The sequence below is a fragment of the Physella acuta genome, unplaced genomic scaffold (assembly GCF_028476545.2).
Source record: "Physella acuta isolate Inbredline_101_S28 unplaced genomic scaffold, ASM2847654v3 ptg001190l, whole genome shotgun sequence".
Taxonomy (NCBI): Eukaryota; Metazoa; Mollusca; class Gastropoda; family Physidae; genus Physella; species Physella acuta.
Genome location: NW_026732707.1, coordinates 50,429 through 77,171, shown reverse-complemented (window position 1 = coordinate 77,171; position 26,743 = coordinate 50,429). Strand labels below are relative to the sequence as shown.

At 34.9% G+C, this 26,743-nt stretch overlaps 2 protein-coding genes across 5 annotated transcripts in view; one reads left to right on the top strand and one right to left on the bottom strand.

Moving 5' to 3' along the window:
- Positions 1–348: 348 nt before the first annotated feature.
- On the bottom strand, positions 349–25,460 carry LOC131956966 (UV excision repair protein RAD23 homolog B). 2 transcript variants are annotated; one of them, XM_059321629.1, is made up of 9 exons: positions 25,233–25,460; positions 16,423–16,501; positions 15,234–15,313; positions 14,942–15,087; positions 9,122–9,341; positions 5,989–6,109; positions 2,805–2,932; positions 2,105–2,260; positions 349–1,387 (listed from the first exon to the last, which is right to left on the bottom strand). In XM_059321629.1, exons 1-9 carry the CDS (start codon positions 25,296–25,298, stop codon positions 1,262–1,264), a joined length of 1,122 nt encoding a protein of 373 aa, XP_059177612.1. In that variant the 5' UTR covers positions 25,299–25,460; the 3' UTR covers positions 349–1,261. The 2 variants fall into 2 exon arrangements, with proteins under 2 accessions (XP_059177612.1, XP_059177613.1); XM_059321630.1 differs by having other exon boundaries at positions 2,805–2,929.
- A 976-nt stretch (positions 25,461–26,436) lies between these two features.
- The window catches only part of LOC131956965 (tRNA:m(4)X modification enzyme TRM13 homolog), a gene marked incomplete at its 3' end in the record, with an annotated part of 48,713 nt that continues 48,406 nt past the window's right edge, over positions 26,437–26,743 (top strand). The window contains 1 exon segment of one of the 3 annotated variants that reach the window (XM_059321628.1): positions 26,437–26,641. 3 annotated transcript variants of the gene reach the window in all.

Genomic DNA, 26,743 nt, shown 5'->3' with positions numbered 1-26,743 from the left:
TATATATATATATACATCCATCAAATTTCTTTAGGTATTGAGAATACTCAAGTGAAGGTTTCTGGGGTAAAAATCTACAATACTACAAGTGAACATCAGAAGTGTCAATGCCACAGTCACTGAACATCAGAAGTGCTTACTACACTTTGACAAAATGCATTGCTTTTTTTGGTGGTGAAATCCATTTAATAAAATGTGTGGTACTGCTTTTCTCAGGTCCATCTGTTTTACTAGTATTAAGTATTACATAAAATTTGCTAGAGTCATAAATTTATTCATTTTTATAACTAAATCAGACATTTTTTGGCGCAAAAATGTGAACAGATAAATAAAAACAAAGTCATTGAAGCCTTTCTGTTTTTGTATTATTATTATGGCATTTAAAGCAAGAGGAAAACTGAAGAGCCATCAGCAGCACAGTTCTGCTGTTGAGCAGAGCATAGTAGCACTAGCAAACAAGGGACAGGCAAGTTGGTGTCAATCCAAGGAAAAAAATCCAGAACTCAAGCATAAGACAAATACACACAAACAACCATGCTGAAAATGGGTTCATCTATTAAGTTATTGAAATCTGCTTCAGATAATCAATTAACATATAAATTATCCAACTGTGCAAGAAATCAGTACACATTTTGAATGCTGATTTCATAATGTCAATGTAAGTGTCCTAGTGTTGAATTCAAATGAAAAAATGGAATGGCTTGATGAAGTGATGACAATACTGAAACTAGTCTTAATAAAGACACATTGTCAAAGACTCAATCAAAGGCAGCTATCAACATTTGTACACATTCATCAAGTTAAGCCAACAGAACAGGTATGAACAAGAATTTAATTCAAACAAACTCAGCTTTTAAATGAATAACATTATCAAATACACTTTCACCCATCAGCTTTTAAGGTGAAAATCTTACAAGAAGATCAATTAGACACATTGATAAAGTAAGTGACTATTCAAATTTAATTGCAACTATATTTTTTATAGAAGATAATGAACATGAGTAGAAAAATTTCATCCCATGAGTCCACTCTCCTCATTAGCTGTAAAAGTCAATAAAACACCAGAACTAAAAGATGAGTTTTAAAAACTTGTATGGACATTTATTATAATAGAGTTTGGCAAGTATTTAAACAAAAATTCAATAAGTTGAGTCAATTAAAAAAAAACCAAATAACATTCCAATGACATCATCACATAAGAATTTTTTTTCTTTCTAAATGCCAATGTAGGAGCAATTGTTTTATTTTCCAGGAAAGGAAATCAACTAGGCAATTCATCATCATCAAAGTTTTGTGACAATAAAAAGTTAGCAGCTAAATCTTCATTCTTATCACATGCGAAGTAAGCTTGAATGCACATGGCTTCCGAGAACCCTAATGCTTTTAACTGGAAAAAACAACAACAAAAAAAGTCAAGTTTTTATCACAAGCTTTATCAAGGGAAAAAGCTTGAGCAGGTTAGACAAAAAGTTAGTGTAATGAGAGCAGAGTTTCTTCCAGGCATCTCTTCGGGGGGGCGAAGCCCCCCCGAAAAATTTTTACCGCCCCCCCGAACGAAATGAAATTTATATCATTTATATAGAAAATATATACTTTTAACAGTGTCCGCCCCCCCGAAGAAAGTTTACCGCCCCCCCGAAGATTTCAAGTGCCCCCCCGGAGAAAAAAGTCTGGAAGAAACACTGAATGAGAGAGGTTTAAGATATTGCTAAAACAAAAAAACTGATTATGAACTAACACAAAGCAAGATATAAGAGAACCAATCATTTTAGTAAGGAGGAAATTATGTCACTTATGAACCTTAAAATTAAAATAGGTAACATGAGATTTTTTTCAATGGATGTTGGAAAAATAAACATTTTTAAATAAAAATGAAAATGTAACATTACTCAGTAATAATGTAAAGAATACCATGTGATGACTGAAAACATTGGTTGGACATGCAGCAATTAGGTGAATGTTGTGACAAAATATAAATGTGTTTCTTTAGCTTAGTTTTAAAGATTTGTTTATAATTTTTTTAGAAATTGTAAAAGTAAACAAACTTTTGGTATGAACAGCCTTGTCCATTAAGACTAAAACTAAAACAAAGCAAAAAACTAACCCTGTCAATAGCTTGCTTTTCTTCAGGTGTAACAGAGATGTAACCAGAGCCAGGTGGGGGGGTTGTGCCCCCAGCTCCTTGACCTACATCTTGCTCTGATCCATCATCAGGTTCATTTAACATTTGCACAAACCGTTCCTGGTTTTGACTGATCATCTGAAAAACAATAAGCATAGTAAATCCTGAAAGCTTAGAGTAGAACTTTCTACATAGAAGAACTTTGTACACAATGCTTCTCAATACAAACCAATCATGCAATTAATACATCAATGCCTTAGAACAAGTTTCCACAAGAACAAAGTAATCTCCTGTTCCTACAGTTGGCCATTCTAGATCTTCACACAACTACTTCCACCTTAAGCACCACAAAACCCTCACACAATGATATAATGATAACATAGATTTTTTTCATTAGAAAATATAAAATATATTTGATACACATTTCTTCCACTTTTCATGGAAATATTTATAGCTGACATATTAGCATAGGGCTGATACTTATCCCCACTTCAGGCCTTTGTTCTACTCAACATCAGCATGAGGTTACTGAATGAGATTTATTCAGAAGCTTCCGTGCTACACAATGGAGCATATCACAGTGACATGACTTCTTATAAGCAGTGGAAATCTATTACAGGTGTTGTTGCTACTCCCCCATTTTATAATGAAGCAATAACTAGACATTGACTAATGATTCTACCTGTAACAGTGGGGGGTTATTCTGACCAATCTGCTGCAGTAGAGGGGGCAGAAGGTGTGGATTTTCTTGAATAGCTTGCCTCATCATTTGAAACTGTGGTTGGGATCTCAGGAAGGCCAAAGGGTCTTCTGAAAGCAAGGGGAGAAATCATCAATTACCAGAACAAAACATAGCCACCTTTTCAGTAAAACAAATTCTCTCAACAGCCAATAATGGTAATATACATTTGTTTGACCCACACAATATAAATACAAACAGAAACAATTCTCTGTAAGAAGCTTGAAACTAAAATTTGAATCAACCTAGGTCTAGGGTTAGGTAAGTAACAAGTCAAAAGCCCACCTAAGAGGAGGGGGTGGAGGTGGAGGAGAGGGCAGTGACTAATTTTCTCATGCTATTTACTTTAAAATAAATAATTGGGCTCTAATAAATCTAATAAACCAAATTATATAGTCTTCTTAGTTTGTTAGCCTTACAATAAGCAGGGTTCGTACTGCTTTTTGAAAATGAAATTCCAGACTTTTTCCAGACATTTTCCAGACTTTTTTGGAAAAATTCCAGACTTTAGACAGATAATGTGTGAATAATTTTTTTAAAATGATGCACTATTTGTACTGTCATTTTAATTACTTATACTAAATTGACATTTATTTTAGGCAATTGAGCTATATTCATAGTGAACTTTCTCTAGCCAAATTGACAGAAAATCACTTTTTCTTAAGTTTGCCTACTCCACCCTACCTAAAATTGTAACAATTGAAAAATTGATTAAAATGATGAAACTATTGTTTCCAACATTAGACTTATGTAATCTGTTCCTGATCTAATTGCTTATGTTTTCAATTAAACTATCATTAAAATGGTATTGTATAATAGTGAGAGTTAATTACTTTAAACAATAATAATGTAATGTATTAATTTAGGTCTGCTCTTGTTAAGTAGCCTCATATAGGCTACGTGTAAAGAAAAAAAGTTGGAGCAAAAAAAAAAATTAGTAATAGCTGAGAAACGGGTCTGCTATAAAAAAAATTGCCGGTATCCTTTCCTCCCATCCCCCCCCCCCCCCCTCACATACACACGACACGATGAAGGGTTCACTCTGAGGTCATAGTAGCCTAGACTTCAGTATGCCTGTTTAATACGTCATAACATGAACTGTGCTGTGACTTATACCCCCTCCCCTCCTTACCAGGCAGTACCCACTACGCACTTGGGTTCACGGTGAGTTCACACAAGTGACCGTGGTTACAAGGAGGGGCGGGGTAGTTTAACTTTAATCGTCAGCGTTTGCAATGATTTCAAAAACAGTTTAATGGAAGGTGAATTAAAATTAAAGGGGTCATCCTTTATGACGTACACATGGAGGGGGGAAGGGGTCGGAAGATTTTGTGTCTACATTCTAAAACAAATATAAAACTTGTATCTTGCGAGTAGAAAGTAAAATTAAGACGACTGTGCTGGTGTTTAAAAAACCACCACAGCGTGTAAATAAAACACGGTATTTATATCTGCCCTAACATTATTGCAAGAGCGAGTGTGACGTCATTTATGGACAACTCCTAAATAAAAATAGTACCTCTTTGATAAGCTGAAGCAAACAAAAATACAGGTATGAACCCTAGGAGGCCTTGCGACTTATTAATCTTAAAAATGTTAATATAAATCCATAGTAAGTCAACGCGTGCGGACAGAGGGCGGAGGGAGTGGGGAAGGGGGGGGGGGTCTAAAATCCGAAAAATTGTATGTCATAAATGGATGACGCCTTACAGACTGATAAATTATATCTAAAATACCACTCACACATCTCCCCCATAACTTTTGTTATGACTGCCTGCATGCAAACTCAAACGATGAAAAAATAGCGGGTAAAATCGAGAGCCTAACAATTCTGAGGGCGATCATTCTTTCATTAAATGACAATTGTAAGTACTTGTAACACATTCACACGGTCAGTCGTGCCACAAAATATCTCTTCCCTCCCTTCCCCTCTTCTCCCAATGACGTAGTAACTGAGCATTTTTTTCTGCGAACCAGCGAAAAAACGCCACAACATAGTGTAAACCCGCGCGATAGCGCGGGGAAAAAATTGGACTAAAGTCACTTAAAAATCGCAATTTTCTAAGTTGGAAAATATGGACTACGAAGTTTTGTTTCTAAAACTAGATTCCAGACTTTTTCCAGACTTTTAAAAAATCCTGCCCAAAAACTAGCGATTTTCCAGACTTTTTTAAGTCTTAAATTCACTTTTCTAAATTCAAGACTTTTTCCAGACTTTCCAGACTGCGTACGAACCCTGAATAAGCCTCTTTTAACCTTCATCATACAATCCATGCTTCCAAATGTGTCAAACCCATGACAATACTTCATACAATCCATGCCTCCAAATGTGTCAAACCCATGACAATACTTCATCATACAATCCATGCCTCCAAATGTGTCAAACCCATGACAATACTTCATCATACAATCCATGCCTCCAAATGTGTCAAACCCATGACAATACTTCATCATACAATCCATGCCTCCAAATGTGTCAAACCCATGACAATACTTCATACAATCCATGCCTCCAAATGTGTCAAACCCATGACAATACTTCATCATACAATCCATGCCTCCAAATGTGTCAAACCCATGACAATACTTCATACAATCCATGCCTCCAAATGTGTCAAACCCATGACAATACTTCATCATACAATCCATGCCTCCAAATGTGTCAAACCCATGACAATGTAAGTTTTCATAAACTTAAAATGACCTAGATCTATATTATAATTATAGTACTGGCAGAACTGAGTCAGCTGAGCTTTTGTGGTCATGTGTCATTGGCCTCATCTTCAAATCTACCACATCTGACTGGGAAAGATGAATTGCAAATCTACCACATCTGACTGGGAAAGATGAATTGCAAATCTACCACATCTGACAGGGAAAGATGAATTGAAAATCTACCACATCTGACAGGGAAAGATGAATTGCAAATCTACCACATCTGACAGGGAAAGATGAATTGCAAATCTACCTCATCTGACAGGGAAAGATGAATTGCAAATCTACCACATCTGACAGGGAAAGATGAATTGCAAATCTACCTCATCTGACTGGGAAAGATGAATTGAGCATAGCTAAACAGTAAAACTGCTGACAATTTGTACCTGCTTACTGCATAAAAAGAACCTACCGCTGGTTTGAGAAGATCCAGTGTTCTCAGAAGTTGGGTTGGATGCCATAGAAACATTGGACTCACTTCCTTCTGTTGGACGACTAGGTTGGTTGCCTTCATCAGCTCCATGGGGGATTCCCTACAAATAAAGATCAATCACTTGAAAACTGCTAAACTAGTTGGGCTACTTATTGACATAGCTGTAGTTTAATTAATAGAATTAATAATTAAGATATATCTGTAGGTAAACTGACAGAAGAATTTTAAATATAGATATTATTTTGATTAAACACTGGACAAATCTATGAACCCAATAGAGCAGGATGTATATTTTAAAGAGGAACATTCACACACATTTTTATGGTGCTGATTGCAATCAAATATTTTTCCGTGGACAATTAGTGTTATTTGCTCATTCAATGATTCATTTCACAAATTTTCTATAGTCAATTTAGATCAAAGGATTCTTTCAGAGATGCGATCAGCCCATGGGTAAAATAGACCATTTTTAGGGATAGACACAATCTGATTTATGCAACTCAGTGAATCCCAGGTGCACCCTAACATCATTGTTGTACTAAGTGATAGTTTAATAGAACATTAAATTAATACTAAAAGTAGTTTTAATTGCATTTTTCTCTTATAAACAGCTTTAGTTGATTTTAACAAAGCTGAAAATGAAAACATTTTTTTCCACAGTTAAACTATACCATTATAATCTAATTGTACTCTAGTTTCAACAGACCTAAATAGTGTTTGGAGATAATAATTAAAAAGAACAAAATATTTAAAAAAAAAAACAACATTTTAATAATAGCCACATCACTGCTTAGGTATTACAATAGCTTCTAAGTAAATTGACCAATACCCCCCCCCCCCCCCCAAACGAGACATGGTCGAGGGGGTCTTGGTGAGTTCACTTTAACTGAAAGCAGCAGGAAATGGGAATACTGGTGGTTTAATGAACACTGAGCTAAACATAGGTAGATAAGTATACCTAGACTTAAAGGCAAGCAAGATTACAGACCCCCCCCCCCCCCCTTCCCAGGCTCAGGAGATATTCATTAGCTTTAAAGAATGACAACAGTTTAGATTACATCTTCCCTTTTTCTTCTACAATTATTTAACTAAGATATCAGCAGGATAATTAGGACTGAGAATTCAAATTCTTAAAAATTCAGCAATCCACCTAAATTAGGACATCCCTGTTTTTTGTTTTCTACATGTCATTATCATTCATTCCTTTGAGATTTGTGTACTTAGCAAAATCATCTCTGGGTAAAAGGTAACTTATTGTTAAATAATGTCTAGGCAGGGGGGAATTGAATGTAAAATCCTTTGCAGGGCTGAGAGAATGAAGGTAAAAAGTCAGTATTGTAAGGGTTAAAAAGCACTAGGAAAAATTGAGTGAAATATGCATGCCACAGCTACAGCAGCATAGCTTTTAAAACAAACAGGTCTCATACAACAAATCACATAGCAGAAAATAGTGTGGGAAAAGGGAAAAACTCCAACAATGTTGTTCCTTTAGCATTCTTCAGTTTATGGGGCATAATATTATTATCTCCAACTATTGCCAAGCAAGAAGCCCTGCACAGCTGAAGAACAGTCCAGTTCTTCCATTCCAGGTTAGTCAACCAACAGAAAGTCCAATTCAGGTCTGGGCTACACCAAGAACACTGTATAAAATTAACAGTGATCCCATCTTGATCTCATCCCATCAAGGCCTCCTCAACAAACATGATACTTGATATTAGTCCCTGTTTTAGTATTTTCACATACATAGGAGTAAATTGTCTTTTTTTTAATTGAATGATTTAAAAACAAACCCCCTCAATCAAAGATAAATTAAATGACATGTCTATAGAACATTGTTTTTCATAGATTTAAAAACAAACCCACTCAATCTAAGAAATAATTAAATGACGCCTATAGAAATTTTTTTTTCATTTTTGAAAATGAAATTCCAGACTTTTCCAAAAAATTCCACTTTATAACAGATAATGCTTTAGCTACTCATTTATAAAATGATGCAAAATTTGTACTCTTAATTTCTTACAGTATAATGACATATATTTTAGGCAATTTAGCTAATGTTTATAATGAACTTTCTCTAGGCAAATAGACAGATAATAACTTTACTAAGGCTGCCTACCCCCAAAATTTTAATAGTTAAAATAATTATTTAAAAGGATGAAACTAATTTGTTTCCAACATTAAACTTATGTAATCTGTTCATGATCTAATTGACTTATTCAAACTAGATAGAGTAAATAATGTTTTGGAAAAAATAGGCTACTTGAAAAGAAAAACTGGGGAAAAAATACAAAATTCTGCAGGCCATGTAACAACATGATTTCTTGTTTATGCTTATAGCTGAAAAACTTAAGTCTAAAATAAAAAATTGCCTGGATTTCCCCACCCCCAACAAGACATGGTGAAGGGGTCATTATGAGGTCATAGTAGTCCAGATTTTAGTAGACCTGTTAAATACTTCATGGCATGAACTGTGTTGTGACTTCCACCTACCCCCCCCCCAGCAGTAACAACTATGTACTTGGGGTCATGGTGAGTTGACGTAAGTGACTAGTCACATGGAGGGGTGGGTTAGTCTAGCCCTGTTTGTCAGCATTAATAAAGATTTAAAAAAAAGTTGAATGAAAAATGGATTAAAAGTAAATGGATAAATTATACTACCACTGACACGCCTCCCCCATAATTGTTTGTTATGACTGCCTGCCTACAAACTTAATGAAAAATAGAGGGTAAACTCGAGAGCCTAACATTTCTGAGTGCGATAATTCTTTCATTGAATGACAATTTTAAATTCTCGCAACACATTCACAAGGTCAGACGCACAACAAAATATCTCTTCCCTCCCCCTTCCCCTCCGGATAAATGTGGACTGTGGACAAGTTTTGTTTCTAACTAGATTCCAGACTTATTTCAGGCTTTTTCCAGACTTTAAAAAACTCCAGCCCAAAAACTAGCAATTTTCCAATCTGAAATTCACTTTTCTAAATTCCAGACTAAAACAGGCCGCCAAAATAAATGATATTTTTGAGAGAAAAGAAATTTATCAGAGTGAAGCTAAAGAAGATTAGTCTTCTATCCTGAATTCTACTGCTTGGAAAATGGCCTAAAAAATTACCCCAAGTAAATATTCTACAGCTCTATCTGGATTATTAAAGCTGGCACGAAGAGCTCGGACAACATTTTCTCTCTCAAAACCCATCATCATTAGTTGCTGCACCATGTTTTCATAAGCCTGACCAGTAACTAGATTACTCTCAGCATATTGCAAACTGTCTCCTCTAACTTCACCAGTTGCTGTCGATGCACCTGTAATTGTTTCTGGGGTCGGTGCAGAGCTAGAAGAAATAAAGAAAGAAATCTTGCCTATTCATATATATGTATTATATATATATATATATATATATTTATTTATTTATTTATTTATATATTTATATATATATGTTACAGTCAAAGCCCGAAGTGCGGCCAAAGCGCGGATTGGCCGGCCAATGCCGGCTCTCTTGGCCAAAGCCCAAATAACTTAGCAATAAGAGCGTATTTCGTACATTAACCGGCCAATGCGCGCACTAGCCAAGACGTACTGGCCAAAGTCCGAAACGCTTAAAAATGACAGAGTATTTTGTACATTGACTGGCCAATGCGCGCACTGGCCGGGATGTCCTGGCTAATGTTCTATCTAGACTAAGTTGTGATCGCGTTTTCATTATTCTGGGGGCGGTTTCATTGTAACGTATTGTTTAGCTCTTGTTTGTATAGCATTCTATATGCAAGGCGACATGGAACAAAAGGGCCATCAGACCATGAGACAGACATAGCAGATGGCTGTCAAAAGAAAAAAAATGTAAATCCATGTTAGTTTCCATATATGGGCTACAACTGTATGTGATAGCCTCCTCCATGATGACAAGGTGAGACAATCATCAAAGAACAAAATCAAAGACAGTCGGCATCACCGACCACGTGCAACAAGACGGAACGTTCAAAAGACTTTGCCGCGTTCCTTGTAAGTTGAACAATAGTGTCCAAGCGACTTGAGATGGCGTGGGCGTCAGAAACCATATTTCCCCAACTAAAGGGGAATACCAAATAAAGCAGACCCATCACCGCGCCTTGACTGGACTGCATGATAAATATCTTCACGACTATTGATGCCCCAAGTGTGCTTCAATCAGATAATGGAAGAGAATTTGTGAATCAAGTTATTTCGGAAATAAAGAACATGTGGCCTGAACTTAAACTAGTTCACAGAAAACCAAGGTATAGCCAAAGCCAAGGTTCAGTCGAACGTGCCAACCAAGATGTTCAAAACATGATGACATAGATGCAAACAAATGAATCAGCTCATTGGGTTGAGAGTCTCAAATTCATTCAATTTATGAAAAATCGTTCTTTTCATCAAGGAATCCAACAATTGCCATACGAAGCCTTGTTTGGATGCAAAGCAAAAGTGGGACTTAGCACTTCAAATCTACCAAGAGAGGTTCTCGATAAAATAGTTACTGAGGAAGATCTTGAGAACATTGAACAAGAAATGGAGGTTGCCATAAATGCAACGACATCCTCAGCCAACACATCTGCTGCCGTGGCGGAACGTCCAGACCAGCTGCGTAACAATAATAAGGCCAGCATATTCTGTGTAGTTTGTAAAAATTTTTGTAGTGCAGCCCATTCTTGTGGATCCTGTGACAACGATGTCCATGCTATTTGTGGAATACCCAATGAAGCAGACGAATGGTATTGAGGGAACATTACCTGCAGATTGTGTCACAACAAACAAGACATCATGGAACACAGGTCAGCAGCTTATACTGGCTTGCAAACTCAAGGTGCTAAGATGCTTAAAACATCAAATACAAAATTTAAAGATGGTGAAGTGGGTGACAATGTACGCATCCGCGGTCCAGATGTTGACAGAGGTTGCGGTGATCCCCGAAGTGTGATTGCAGTTGTCATGAGCGTCGAGGGCGGTTTCTAAAAATTAGGAACGGAACATGGTGTTCTAAAACAACTGTATGCTAGAAGTGAGTTTTCAATTCTTCACGAAAAACTGCTCTTATTGTCGTCAGTTGGCACTGAGGAAAAATCACTACGAACCATCGCATCTTCACAAGGGGCCAAGGCTACACTTGATGTAATTGCACAACTAAGTGCTCAACAAATTGCTGCAAGTGTAAAAATAACAAGCTGCTATGTAATTCTAAATGCCATAAATTTTCAACTTGTTGTAACAAATGATGATATTGATAGATTGAGACTATAGTACAATAAACAATTTGAATGTTTCTGTCATTTACTTTAATTAATAATCAATAAAGACTTAATTTCATGATCCTTACGGCATTAAAAAAACCCAAAATCTGCTCATGATCTTCTAATTCGGACTTTGGCCGGTCGTCCCTAGCCAGATGATCTTCTAATTAAGACCTTGGCCGGTCCACGCGGACCTATGGGAGGCGATATTGGCTTTGACCGTAATATATATATATATATATATATATATATATATATATATATATATATATACTAGCTGCATACAGGTGCTCCGCCATGGTGATTCTTTTTAAATGTACTAATACCAACTTATCCATAGTCTACTGCATTCACTTAAACAAACTTAGGCGCTGTAGCACTCACAGGAAAGGCTGGGGCGTCAAACAGCACCCTATCCGGGTGCTCGAGGACACCCTGGTTTTGATTTAGTGAACCACTATAGTAACCCTTTTTTAAGATATATATGTATATAATATACATATATATATATATATCTATATCTATATATATATTATATATATATATATATATATATATATATATATATATATATATATATATATATATATATATATATTAATATATCTGTATATATACCTTACCTAATTATATATCTGTCTCTCTCTTTCTCTTTATATATATATATATATCTATCTATCTGTATCTATATATCCATCTATCCCTATATATATATCTGTATATATATATCTATGTATATACTTTTATATATATATATCTTGATTTATATATGTATATATCTATACATATCAATATATCTATATCAATATATCTCTATCTTTATCTATATCTATCTGTCTGCCTGTCTGTCTATCTATCTATCTATCTATAGGCCTATATATACATATATCTATTTTATTTATCTATAGATATATAATCAGATTGGATTAAATGGACAATCATGCACCCTCTGACACACAAACAGCAAGTCGATTAAGAGGCTAATAACCCAATACTGGCTAGCGCAGTGCTGGTTTATGTTTTTTATTTCATGTGTTAGTCTAAAAAAGGCTGCCTGACTTTAAAAGCACTTACTTATTCTTACTAATATAAATAATACTAATACTAAAAATGTGTTATCTATCTGTCTTGCCTATCGATCTATCTATCTATCTGTTTGTCTGTCTGTCTGTCTATCTATCTATCTAATCATCTATCTATCTATCTAGTCATCTATCTATCTATCTAGTCACCTATTTATCTATATATATACATATATCTATATATATATATACCTATATATATATATATACATATACCTATATATATATATACATATACCTATATATATATATATACATATATATATATATATATACATATATCTATATATATACATATCTATCTCTATTAGGGGTCTAATAACAGGCCAGCGGGCCGAATGCGGCCTGCTAGGCCCTCTCGTGCGGCCCGTGGAGATCTTTTTGTCCACGAAAAGAAAAGATTGGTGGAAGTGTCTAAGGAATTTTGCGCAGAAAAGTCACAACAATTTGAACAAGTAGCTTTCGGTGCAAATGCCATTGCCCGCTGTGTTGCAGACACTCGTATGCTTGTTTTCATTAGAGGTGTGGATGAAGACATGAACATAAGACAAGAGCTGGCTTCCCTACATCAATGTATGGCACTGTTACCTGAGAGGATATATTCAATGAGTTGAATTTAAGCCTATACTTATTTTCAAGTTTTACCGGAATTATTTTTTTTCCACTCATTTTTTTCAGTACCCCTGTGGCTAAACGACCAACATCTTTTTACAGTTAATTTAAACTCCACACTTTATTAATAAAAATTTTAAGGAATTATTTATTTATTGAAGAAAGATAATAAGTAAATTACTTAGTTTTAAAGAAGAAAAAAAAGAGTTGAATTTTTCGTGCAAAAATTATGCTTCTGTCAGGAAAATTAATAATAAGAATTACTTTTCATGAGTTCTTATTCATAGAAAGCGAAAGTATGTCCATTTTTCTACAAAAATCATGGATCGGATTAGCCTGAGTGTAAATACTTTAATTTTGGTTAATTTTATAATGCGGCGACTTAAGCATATAGACGCGGCTGCTGAACAGCATTCCACAGTGTTAAAAAAATGCAGTTTTTCGAGTTGTTTTACAAAAAAAATTCCATAAAATACAAAATCAATCTAACGAGAAAACTACAAGAAGTAAATACAACGAAAAATGGCCGCTCTAGCGGTATCATGACCTAGATTTACGATTAAAAACCTGGATTCCGAAAAATAACGAATTAAATAGAGAACAGTTTATCGGACCTTGGGAGCGTCGTTACGGTATGGCAGGCCGGTGGACCGACCGCTGGGAGCGTCGTTACGGACTTAAAGAGTTATAACATGGACTGGACTAACCTCAGTTGCCTGAGTGTTGGTGGAGGAAAAAAACATGAGTGGCATAAAGAAAGGCTTGTTTGGACAAGTGAAGCACATGCGTAATGAGAAAAACTTCCTACAACCAATGTTCCTGCACTGTATTGTTCACCAGCAAACTTACTGTAATACATATGTGGACAATAGCAGTGTACTGAAAAAGTTAAGAGACATGTTGAAAGATACAGACACAGAATTGCAAGATTTACCATATTTCACAGCAGTAAGGTGGCTAAGTTGCCAGAAAGTTCTGAACAGAGTATTTAAGATAAGAAAGGAAATAAGGGATTTCCTGAAAAGTAAAGGCAAGCCACAGCCATTAATGTCTGATGAAGAATGGGTATGGAAAATGGCCTTTGCTGCAGATATAACTAGTCATTTAAATTTTCTGAACCTAAAACTACAAGGAGAGGAAAATTTAGTTTCTGATCTATACACCCACCTAAAGGCCTACAGATCCAAACTTGTAATGTTTTTGAAACAAATACAGGCCAGCAACTTGACGCACTTTCAGCAGTGCAAGGTCTTCATGGCTGAAGAAAAAGATGAGTTCCCCACGTCATTTGCATGCGAGATCATCAAAGCCCTTCAGCTGCAGCTTCAGCAGCTGTTTTCTGACTAGGATTCAAAGGCAAAAGAAGTGAGTGTTTCAAAACCATTTGAAACAAATGTGGCCAGTTGCCCAGATGAACTGCAGCTGGAGGTTATTGGGTTGCAAGCAAATGACCTCCTCATGGACAAGTTCAAAAAAGGACTGGTGGCTTTTTACAAGACTTTGCCAGATGAAGACTTTCTTAAAGTCAAAATTTTGCACCTAGGTACCTTTCAATTTTTGGAACAACATACTTGTGTGAACAAACATTTTCAAGAATAAAATACGTTAAGAACAATTTGAGAACAAACTTGGACCTTGAGTGTGTTGTTGGCCCCCAAACTGCTATTTATAGTTAATGCGGCCCTCTCGCTGAAAAGTTTGGAGACCCCTGATCTATAGATATATATAGTTATATTTGTAACAATAAGTAAGTGCTTTTTAAATCAGGCAGCCTTTTTTAGACTTACTCATGTAATAAAACACATAAACCAGCATTGTACTAGCCAGTATTGGGTTATTAGCCTCTTAATCGACTTGTTTCTCTGTGTGTGTGTGTGTATGTGTGGGGGTGGGGGTGCATGATTTTCTATTTAATCCAATCTGATTATCTTTTTATCTGATTATCTATCCTTCCCATCATCCATCCATACTTCAAGTGAAACTATCCTCACCTAGGAGCAGGAGTACTAGTTGTTTCACCTGACTTCTCACTGGGTGCTGCTACAGAAGTCTGTAAAGCTGCTGCTGCACCTGCTCCTGGAGCTTCTGATGAAGCTGGAGTCTCTACAGCTTTTACAGATACTGTGGCTGGCTTGGGCTGAGAAAAAATGTTTTGAATTTTGGGACCTTTGTTGGAATGTTAGTCATGGGGCTTGAAATTAATATTTATTTGGGATAAAAAAAGAGAAAAGAGAAAAGAAAACTACGATTCTGACAGACCAAAAAAAAAAACCATGTTATTACCTTAGTCACCATTACTACTACAAAGTTTTTTTCTTCAATTCTGTACTCTTCCACCTTCTTTGCATCATCTAAAATTTTTCCTGGAAATAATTAATTAAGGAAGGTTCAACCAAATAATCTTCTAAACTTATTTATTTTAGAGTGTAGGCATCTTGTAGATTTAGATATATGAAATTGATATCTAAATTTAGCCCAAGCAGCATTGATAGAAAAAATTAAATCACAAATGGGCTAATTTACCAAAAACTAATGACACTTCAAAATTTTTTTTAAATGAGCCATCAAGAGCAGATTAAAATCCTTTACAATTTCACTTTACTCAACTCAGTAATTACTACTTAATGAGGTGGACTTTTGGTCGCTATCGTGATGAGACACAGCGTTCAGATGTGGTGTTTAGCTGGTGTGGTTTGTGAGATGCAGGCTTCAGATATAGTGCAGGTATGTGACCAGACCATGGAAAAAAAATTGTAAGCTAAGTGTGGTACGGGATTAAAAATAGGAATGTATAGAGGTCATTTCCATTTTTCTTCAGAACTTTTAAAACTTTAAAAAATCAGCAACGATAAAAAGTTGACAAAAAATTTGGAGAGATTTAGCGTGGGAAAACTGCAGGTCAAACAGAAAAATAAAGGGTCATGGTGCGATGCCATTAAATGTGAAATCAGTAGACCAATAGCATACATCATAATAGAAACAGGAACACAGCTATTTGAAACTGTGATATCAATTTTTTCACCCAAGCAAGCAGTATCAAACATAAATTCAGGTTCACAGTGAGTTCACTTAAGCATTGGCATCTGTGACCACTGAGAGCGAGGGGCTGGTTTGTCAAGTCCTCATATTTATCCTTTACAGGAAATTTCATAATCAATTTTAGGTTCCGAAATTAAACGGAAACTGAAAAAGTAGAGGTGGTAGCTCTAAAAACAGAGTGAATTTAAAATACCAGTAGATAAATTAAAGCTAGACTAAAGCATATGCTGTAATTAACAGTAAAGAAACCGAGCTAGGGAGATCTTTTCGTTTAAGAACTCAGCCAAAATATGGAAAAATCACTATCCTAAAATATAGAATTGTCAGACCTATAAATCATCCAATAGAAAATTTTCTCCCCTGAAAATTTTTTAAAGCATATGAAACAAAAATAGCTTTAAAAGTGTCTTGAGAAAATGTATATATTCTTCACCTGCATAGATAAGTTTCTGCCCTGCTGCTGGATATTCTTTTCCTTTTTCTGCTTCAATTTTTTCTTTTAGTTCCTTCACCTTATGAAGTACAAAATGAAATAAATTAAAGTTAATTAAGTGAAGTAAGTTCTAATAAAATTGAAATTCTAAAATGTACGCAATTTTATATCTTAATTATAATAACACTGAAATAAGACTTCCATTCTGAAAAATGAAACTTGTTTCCAATGCTGTATTATGATGAATGACCGTAACAACTTCAATGACCTAACGATGCTAAAAAAAAATGGCATTCCGTTGACATAAAAATGGCTGCCCACATTTAGCTTTGCTTTAAAATTCCTCATATCCCTCTGTGTGGTAGCTAGATGCATATAATTATTTTTATTTTTTTTATTAAAATTAGATATGATAGAAGACATAAAATGCTTCAAAATTATACAAAATACAAGACTGCAGCTCAAATACAAGCAGGGATGTTGAATTCTAAAAATGTATTTTTCAGTCATTTTGCTCCAACACTTATTAAGGACAATGGGAATTCCCCAAAAGGAGGTTTATTTAGTGGCTGTTTTTATTAAAATCAGAACAATCATTTGATGTTTCCCCAAAGAATATAATTATTGAAAGTAAAATGAAAGTAGTGATATGTCTAGAATATAATATTAGTATGCATTTGTATTGTAAGTAGAAAAAAAATGTGTTCCACTTTGACTTCATATGTCTACATACATAAATCAATCCCATACCTCCACCCGGCTTTTCTTGGTCTTATGAAAAGATGCCTATGTCATGAAGTGACAGTTTCATAAACCACCAGGCTTTCTTGGTAAGCCATATATGGTTGTAAGATCTACTAGGTTTTTTAGCGCAATTTCCATACGGACAATTGCGATTATTAACTCGTCATTTATGGATGGATGGATGGATGGATGAATGAATGGATGGATGGATGGATGTGTGTCCGCAGCTTTAAGTGGTATCTCCTCAACGAAGCAATATCGAGGAGCAGTTCCAAAAGCAAATATGTTAAGCAAGTTCCAAGGATGATTGTGGGCAAAAAAAATTCCCGGAATTCCTTCCTGGATTTCCCGGAAAAGCAAAAAAAAAACCTCGAACAAATGCAGTTTTTGGTCCATATCTCGGCAACCAGACCCCACTTAGCGACTTGAAACATTTACAAATCGATTCCTGCCATAATTTAGAACAATATTGCAGAAGAAAGTTTTCAAAAATATCCTTTCGTTCTGTCACAAAAAATTAATTAAGAATTTTTAAACTGAGCATTGTGTAGGCCTAGGATGATATTTTTAATTTAAACTGAGCATCGTGTAGGTTTTTAGCGAAAAAAAATATCCTTTCGTTCGGTCACAAAAAATTAAAAATTGTTATGGATAACATAAGGAAATTGCGCTTAAATTGTCACTAGACTTTTTATTAACTTGTTTTTTAATAAAAAAAGTCTACACCCCATCATCACATAAATCCAGAATTCACCACCTCTACAGTCATTTATGGATGACCCCTTAGTTCTGAAACTGTTCAATTAATTTTAATGACTAATTAAACAATTAATTTAATTAAAAAATAGTTGTATTATCGTCAAAGTGCAAAGTATCTGGAAAGTTTTAACGAAATCGCTGCAATAGAAGTGGGTCAAAATTGAGTTACAAAATTTGCCACAAACCCACAAACAAACGTTGTGAACTAAATAAATGCTTGTAAATAATTAACATATTTGGCTATATATGAATTTTGTTGCTATTAAGGAATTCTAAAAAGTAAAAATAAATTGCACCAGACAATTACATGACAAGCAAAATGCAAGATGACTACACTCACTCAACTGAAAAATATATTTACATATCAATGCTGAGGTCTAAAAACTCACAATATTAACAGTACAATTTCACAGAAGTGTCATCAAAGAATACACTGATTTATACTAATATATATCATATAACTATAATAATTAACTTTACAAAATATAACAGTTTATACTATTTATAGCCTTTCTATAAATTCTTAAAAATAAAAATCGCCTTTTCCCTACTCCCTGCATGCTCAAGACTAATCTTTTCATGCTTTAATTGGTTTATATCAACGTGTTATAGATCATTCTTTAAAATGTAAAGGTTTTATTTCAGTATTATTTCAGGCGAAGAAATCACAGATTAAATAGCTTTTTTTAACATTCCCACAGCAAGTTCAAAGTAAGTTCAAATAAGCCTTAAAAAATCATGTGTGGCCATGATCAAGATGTCCACTTGATGTAGGGTAGATGAAATGAGAGACGCATTCAGAAATGCTTAGCTTAAATGGTACCCTGCTATAAAAATAACTGTCTATTGGGGGTGTAGGACAAAAGGCCGACATCCAAAAGGCTGACAGCCATAAGGCAGACACCCAAAAGGCCGACAGACCATAAGGCCGACAAGCATAAAAAATTCTAATATCGCAAAATATGTGTTTCTGCACAGCTCATATCTTGACAACCATCGAAATAAGGCATGAAATAAGGTGAAACGTTCAAGAGAAGAGACAATGCTAGTTGCTATCCTTATTTATAAGGTGAACCATCGGTTCCAAGCGACTGAAGATTACAGGAGTGTCTTAAACACAAAGGATCAACACCTAAATATTGCGAAATGTGGTCACTACTGTCTTTTATAGCTCCTTCTATGTCAACGAGGTGAGACAATCATCAAAGAACCAAGTCAAAAGCCGTCCCATCATCGCCCACATACAATAAGGCGGAACGCCAGGAGACAATGCTAGACAATGGATATTGCTTGTTAAGCCATCAAAAAAACGAAAATATTTACAGAAAGAGGACAGGATAACAAATGTCATTGCAGAAAGTGAAAGGGAAAACAGAACTACACTTGAATTTTTACATGGCATAGCATACAATTTGTCATACTAGGCCCCATTTTTTTCTATTTTGTTACTTTTCTATTTTGTTATATACTTTTAACAATATGTAACTGATTTTCAATAAAAATGAAACATGTCTCTTATTGTAGTTAGTTGTTTTATAAAACTTGTCAGCCTTTTTTCTTGTCTGCCTTTTAGCAGTCGGCCTTTTGTCCGGATCCCGTCTATTGGGCAAATACTATTGCATTCAAACCAAATTTTATACCAATCTGTTTCTCTATTTGTGTTTATTTACATTAGTGTCTGAAAAGAAAAGGAATATTAATAATATTATGGTGAAAAAATGACATCACATCAATGTTGAGTAACCCTAAGCCCTAGGCTAGCATAGCAAAGGAAGTTGTACCATGTACACTTGAGTGACTGGCAGAAAATAGATCAATGGTAGAAAGGCTCCAGAGTCTTAATAATAAAATGATTCTTAAATGTCTAAACAGTCTTGTTTTATTATGCAACTTCACATCCGGACATTTTTAAACTCAAATTTTGTTAACCTGGAAAGGGATAATTCGGAAAAGTGGCAGCCCTGACAAAAATCAGAAGCTGTAGCAACCATCGGAAATCATTGGGAAATAACATTTTTCATAGTTTGCACCAATACAGCAAGACTAGTTTTGTGCACCTTAAATCTAGACTAACAATGAGGCAACTTTCTTTGACATTACTAGCCACGCACCTAGAACGATAGATGACCAAATTATGTATCTCTGTAAAGCTTAACTTCAACACCAAGTAGCTAACAGGTCTATAAGGTATAAAACTCACTAATTCTACTCTTATGCTACTACCTAATCTAGATTCTACTTGAAACTAGTAGCAATAGTCACAAACCTAAAGGAGTGGTTGGTTGCTAACCTGGCACACGACTGGATGGTTATTTTGGCTAAATTTATGTGACAATCTCAATATTAAGTTTATAAATAATTACCAAGTGAAAAGTGTCATTTCCCAGTGTGTTTTTAGACAATAGTCGATTATAGTGCTGTGCATACCAGCTAAAATGTTAAAAATTGCTTTTCGGTAGTAAAGGTCAAACGTAAAAGTTGGTGAAGTTTGGACGATTTAAAAACTTTTAATATTTGTGAGACTGTTGTCAAAATTGACACAAGGGTGTATCAAGATTGACCTATATGTGAAAAAAAAGTGTTAAAAGACTTAGTATTAGCTGGCTTATTACTACATTTACTTATTATTTAATTATTTATCATGCTTTCAAATATGATATAGCCTAATAGATTTTTGTTAGGCCTAATTCTTATTGATGAATTTTCATTAGGCTAATTATAATATTACTAGGCATGCTGCCCAGCTTCGCTTAGGCTTTCGAAAACATTGAGAATTTGAATGCTTAATTAATTCGCCCGAGGGTCAGTCTACGACCTCAAGAGTTATGAAGAGGTTCCTCCGTGGACATTTTTTTTTCGATTTATAGCTCATATAAGGTACCGGTCAGTCGAGGTCAGTTGTGACCCCCTCATCGTAGACTTTTCGGCCAACCGTGTTCTGTCGCCCCAAGTCAAGATCCTGCCAAATTTGAAGCGCCTGCGGCGCCGAGAAGTGCTCTATCGGACACCCGACAATCTAGATCTAGATTCCTAAAAGAATTTTTTTTAAAGTTTAGCCCGAGAATAATAAAAAAAAAATACATTAACGAAGTTGACTTGGTGTGTCTCGAACCCGCACCACCTGCATGGTTTAATGTACACTAGCATCTTCGCTATTTAGGCACCTTATAAAATACGGAGAATGAAACACGTATTTTAAAATCTTAACTTACGCGAATATGCCTATTCTTTCAAATTAATTTTTTTATCCCAAATTAGCCAGTTCCAAACAAAGATTTTGTATAAAATAAATAAGTCTTGAATTAGTTTAGTCCTAATATAGAAATTTATTTTTGGAATTGATTTTTAGAGAAGTTAGAGTCTAAATCTAGATCTTAGCGTCTACGTCTAGATCTAGTTATTGCGTAGATTTAGATTTAGTCTAGATCTAGAATCTCTATATCTAGAATCCAAATACATAAAATTTTATGAGTTTAGGCCGGAAAAATTGTATTGTATACATTTCATAGTGTACGTAGATCTAAATCAAATTTGAATGAAATAGTTCATTCTAAACACGGCAGATGACGTCATTGGTTAATGTATAAGCAATAGTGACGTCACAGTTTTATGCGTTCTTTTTCACATTTATTAATGCTTTTCCGGTTGCATAAATAATACTGTTTCTCTACATTCGAATACGCCTTTAATTTTTATTTTTCTTCTTTAAATAAAATTGTGGTTATACATTTAAAACATCTAACATATTATTTTCAACAAAAGTCCGTATAAAGGTATCCATATATCGCTGCCGATTCTGACGTGATGTCCGGCGAAAATATTTTGCGGACAGACAGAGAGAGAGAGAGAGAGAGAGAGAGATGTGCGAACGTGGGGTTTTATATATTAGGATTTTTACAGTACTTTGTTCAAATATTTATATTAGGCTAACTCATGTTTTTATTGATAAAATTTAATAGGCCTTATAAGTTTAATGTTATAAACCTTGGGGCTAGGCTTATGTTACTAATTACCACTTAGTAAATAAAGTACACATGGACTAGGACGTGTGAGCTGTGCTAGCGATGCTTCTCTCGTTGACAAAACAGCGCGAGCATGCGTGGCCTGTGACGATATTTGGAATGCATATTACTTGCTCACGACTGATCAGTTTCAATGCGCTGACATTTTTAGGGGGGAGGGGGCTCTATTGTTACGGAAGATGCTTGAAACTATAGAACTAGATAACACAGGAATTTACCACAAGAAAAAAAATGTCAACGCTAAATCGATTGTGATGTTTACTGTAGGCATAATTCCGTAACATGGACGTCAAAATCGAAAAATTACGGACAAAACAGTAGGCCCTACAAGTAGGCAACACTGAATCTAGATCTAGAATCTAGTGACACGGTCATAAACGGAGATACCCGAAAAACCATGCTAAATTTAGCCTCTTTTACAAAGTTTACGCAGACTCACGGCAACAATAAAAAAAAAGCCAGAAAAATAAATTTTAGGTCCATCGGAAATGATTTAAAAAGAAATTTGATTTACACACGTTTATCAAGGTTTACCTATAAAACTCAAGGTTTTTGCTCATTTTGGGGAAATTCAAGGTTTTTTTTTCAATGCCTTGAAATGTTTTTCTTAATTCAAGGGTTTTCCAAGGATTCAAGGTCCACTACAGACCCTGATTAAAAGCATGTATTTTAGCCCCTAAGGCCTAATGAGCTAGAACCATCAAATGTAGTGCCAGGTTGGTTAGAGATATAGATCTATTTCTAGTTTTCATTGGCATTACTTAAATAGATCTAGACTAGATCTAGAAAAATAACTAAAACTAAGATATGAGAATATCTAGATTCTAGATCTAGACCTAGCCTACTTGAACTACTTCTTATAGGCCTAATAATAGGTACTAGGATTTGCCTCCCGTTTTATGATGTGCTGCAAGATTTCCCCCCGTTACCCAAATATCAAGAGTTGGCGCTATAAGTTTACAATAAAAAATAATAAACAAGATGGCTGCTATAGTAAATGAGCATGGTTGCATCTGTTGTCTTCATTTATTACTGAAAGTTTTAATTCCATTTTTTAAAAACAGTAGGTTGAATTATGGATTTTTTAAAATAAAATATTCTGTTATTTTAAATACACCATTAACTTCCTTACCCCTTAAGAGAACATTTGACACCACATTTAAATATCTAGCTTACTCGGTTGACGAGAAAAGAGAGAATTTGATAATTAATCAAAAATGGAAAATGAATGACAAAACAGCGTTCTTGGCCCTCGACCGGCATAACATGACGTCGTCGACTTGTGTACACGAGCTTTTAATTCCCGCCATGGTAATTGCGTCAGCTTAGGTAATTTACTCACCGGATAATAACAAAAAGCAACTGGTTGATTTGATAATAAAACTAGATCTAGTTATTTTATTATTTATTAAATTCTACTCTACATGTTATTCATACCATTTTATGCAATAATGAACACCTGCATAAATCAAATGACAATAATAAATATTTTTATTTCAAATTCTAATTTTAAATAATAAATATGCTTAAAATGATATTATAGTTTATAAATACAAATACATTTTACACTCAATTCACATTATATTGAGTCAACAGTGTGGCAGCTGAAGTTCATACATGGTATTAGTGTCTTTTTTTTTTTACATTACATTTTTTTTTCATCTTGAAAACATGACGTATGTGATTTTTTTTTAAAATAAAATCTCCAAACATCGTAACTCGCGTGATTGCTTGCTTGCGTTTACTATCCTGTTGATGAAAAATCCCACCACGGTCGCGGGGTCACCGTGACTTCAGCAGGCCTATAGTGCACGTCATAGAATGAACACGTGTACACGAGATGGTCGGTGTCTTCACTTCTCTCCCCCCCCCCCCTTCTTCAAGCAAATTGAAAAACAGACATACTTCCCTACTTCTGATCATTTTTTTAAAAGTTCGGTAATTATTTTTTTTTAAAGTTCTCATATCAGGCATGCTAGGTTATTTTTTTAACTAGATCTACATCTAGCTTAAAAAAATAAATAAATTAACGCTTAAAATGCCCGTAAACAGATTATTTAGCGCCAAAAAAAAAAAGGCCGCTGAACGAGCATTTTTTAAAATACGCAGCAATGAAAAAGGCTAACGGCCGATCAATTAAGTCTAAAAATTGCCCGTAATTAGGCCTAGCTCTGAAAAAGGCCACTGAACAAGCATCACTAATTAATTTATATAAACGAATAGGCCACGCAGCGTTGACGAGGTTAACCACCGGTCACGAATGCAGCAACTGTCGGCCCACAGAGAAGAAAAAAATCAATATACAAATAAAATTACTAATACAATAATAATATCCATAATTTTACTTTTTCCGCACATGCTACAATTGAATTATAATTAAAATACTAGACTTAACAGTTCATTCCGCAAAAAACTAGTTGTTTCTGTCTGGCAACTAGCGTAACAATGATGCAACGTTACTAAAAATAGCAGAGAGAAATTGTCGCATGGTTACTTACGGGGTAATTGGATTTTTGGTAAAGATCATCCATAATACTGTAAATATACATGGTAAATATCTCAATTATATATTTATCTACTGTTATATGGGCCGTTTTCCCCGTTATACAGTCGTTTTTGGCCGCAGTTCGGTTTATACGGAGAGTGCTCCACTAGAAATCCTCTCATTATTTACAACTACAATGCTAGCGATTTTTTCTGGCATTCTAAGGCATATTATCCATTTTATTAGCATCTTGTGTTAAAATAATGATAAGAATTTACGAGATTAACAGTTTTTTCATTTGTCGTGGATAGGACCCCTAAAATAAACGTAAAAACCGTCAGAAAACGACGCGTGACGTTTTCAGGGTCAGAGGTCAATCAAGCCATCTAAGCAACAAGACGGACTAAACAGGAACAAGGAAACATTTTTGTATTTTTCAAAACATAAATCCTCCTCAAAATGTGAAATAATTATTAAAATTTAAGGAGTCACCTGTTTTTCACACTACTAGTCGTGGGTGATTTTACGTAGGCCTACCTAAAATGATAGATTACCACCGTTTGAGCTACATCAAAAAGGTAAAGTGTTCTGTTATTGTAATTTTCTGCTCCATTTATTAACTGTAGATCTCGTAGTTTTTTCCCAGTTATACCAATTTTAAAAATGTATTCTAGATCTAGATCTAGTACCTACCTAATAATCTTAGTTAATTTAAGTAAGTTAATCTTAGAATTAGGCCCTAAATCTTTAATTATTTTATTTATTATTTATTTAATATTTAATTTTAAATCTTTGCTTACAGAAATATCAGGAGACACTTCCATTTTGAAAGTCTGCTGTTGTAGTGTTTTAAGTGTAATAATCATTTCTGGTCTTTTACTGCTCTTAAACCAGGTCTGAGAAATTTAGGCTATTAAGAAGAAAAGTAGAGAATCTAGATCTAGAATCTAGAGGTTTATTAATTACGATGATTCCCTTGTTGGATAGTCGCCATGAATAATCATCCAGCAGCAAATTTTTTTTCTTTTTAAGAAAAAACGTTTATGGCCTATTTATTCCTAGGCCGAAGTTTAGGCTGTATGCATTAGATCAGCCTATTTTTAAATAAATAAATTAGAATTGTTCACATAAATAGTTTTTTTTTATCGTTGTTCAGGTATAGCATTGGCCTAAAGTAGGATTTGAAAATTTGTCAGAAAATATAGGCCTATATAATAATATATCTAAGGCTAGATTTGTACTAGCTTTACAAAGAGTTTACATTTGCGACATGTATACTATAGATTATACATGTCTCGGTAAAAAAACTTCGCAATAAGTTGCATAAATGAGTAGATCTAGGGTCCCCAATACATGTTCTGACCAAGTTACTTTTCTTCTCTAGGCCTAGGATCTAGATCAGGGGTTCCCGACCTTTTTTTTTTTTTACTCTAGAGCACATTCTAAAATATAGGTAGGGTGGCGGGCACAACCTATTTTAAATCGACAAACTCCTTCCATAACTTGTCATGTTCCCATAATTTATTTTCTTATTTTCTTACATGGGGCCCAAAAAATGTTTTTGCGGGGTGGCCCATTTTTTCTAGCTCCGCCACTGGGAGTGTATGACGATAATCCTGTTAGCAGACAATCATAAAGATGCTCATCGGTGAGTCGAGATCAATATCTTGATTTTATTAAGTTCATGTTTGAAAACAATGATTCGCATAAATATGCCGAACCGAAAAATGATTCAAACGGCACCAGCCGTTCCAGGCTAGCGCAAATAGTGCAGTCTGGCTCGCCGCTAGACAAGTTGGGACAAGTATCGAACATATTTAATAAACCTAGGCAGTCAAAAAAAAATTAAAACTGTAACAAATGAATAAAAATAAATCATATTTTAAAATAATGTTTATGAAAAAAATTCTGTCTCTGTCGAATAGTGAGAGGCGGGCACATACGAATCGTTCAGCGGGCGCCATGGCGCCCGCGGGCACAGGATTGGGAACCCCTGATCTAGATTCTAGTTCTAGAATCTAGATATAGATCTAGATCTGATGTCGCAGGTGTAAACGCGGTATCAAGCACAATTTATTTGGTTCGAGACAGTTGTTACTTTCGATTTTGCCACCTAGCCCATAGAAAATTTACAAAGTGGACGCAGATTTATTTGATCTAGAATCTAAATCTAGCTAGAGTCTAGACTCTAGAATAGATCTAACTCTTAGTAAGTTATAATTTTCTATAGATCTAGTTTAGAATATATTTTCAGTATATTTATATATTTAGAAGGGTGTGGGGAAATTGCGAGACGCGAAAAGCGAAATGG

What these genes read in the sequence shown, in the direction of transcription:
- LOC131956966 (XM_059321629.1), bottom strand. Translation starts at nt 25,298, where the DNA reads ATGATTATTACACTTAAAACACTACAACAGCAGACTTTCAAAATGGAA. An exon ending in ACTAGTACTCCTGCTCCTAG is followed by an intron (nt 9,342 to 14,941) that starts GTGAGGATAGTT and finishes TATTTCTTCTAG; the next exon opens with CTCTGCACCGACCCCAGAAA. An exon ending in TGGATCTTCTCAAACCAGCG is followed by an intron (nt 2,933 to 5,988) that starts GTAGGTTCTTTT and finishes CCTTGCTTTCAG; the next exon opens with AAGACCCTTTGGCCTTCCTG.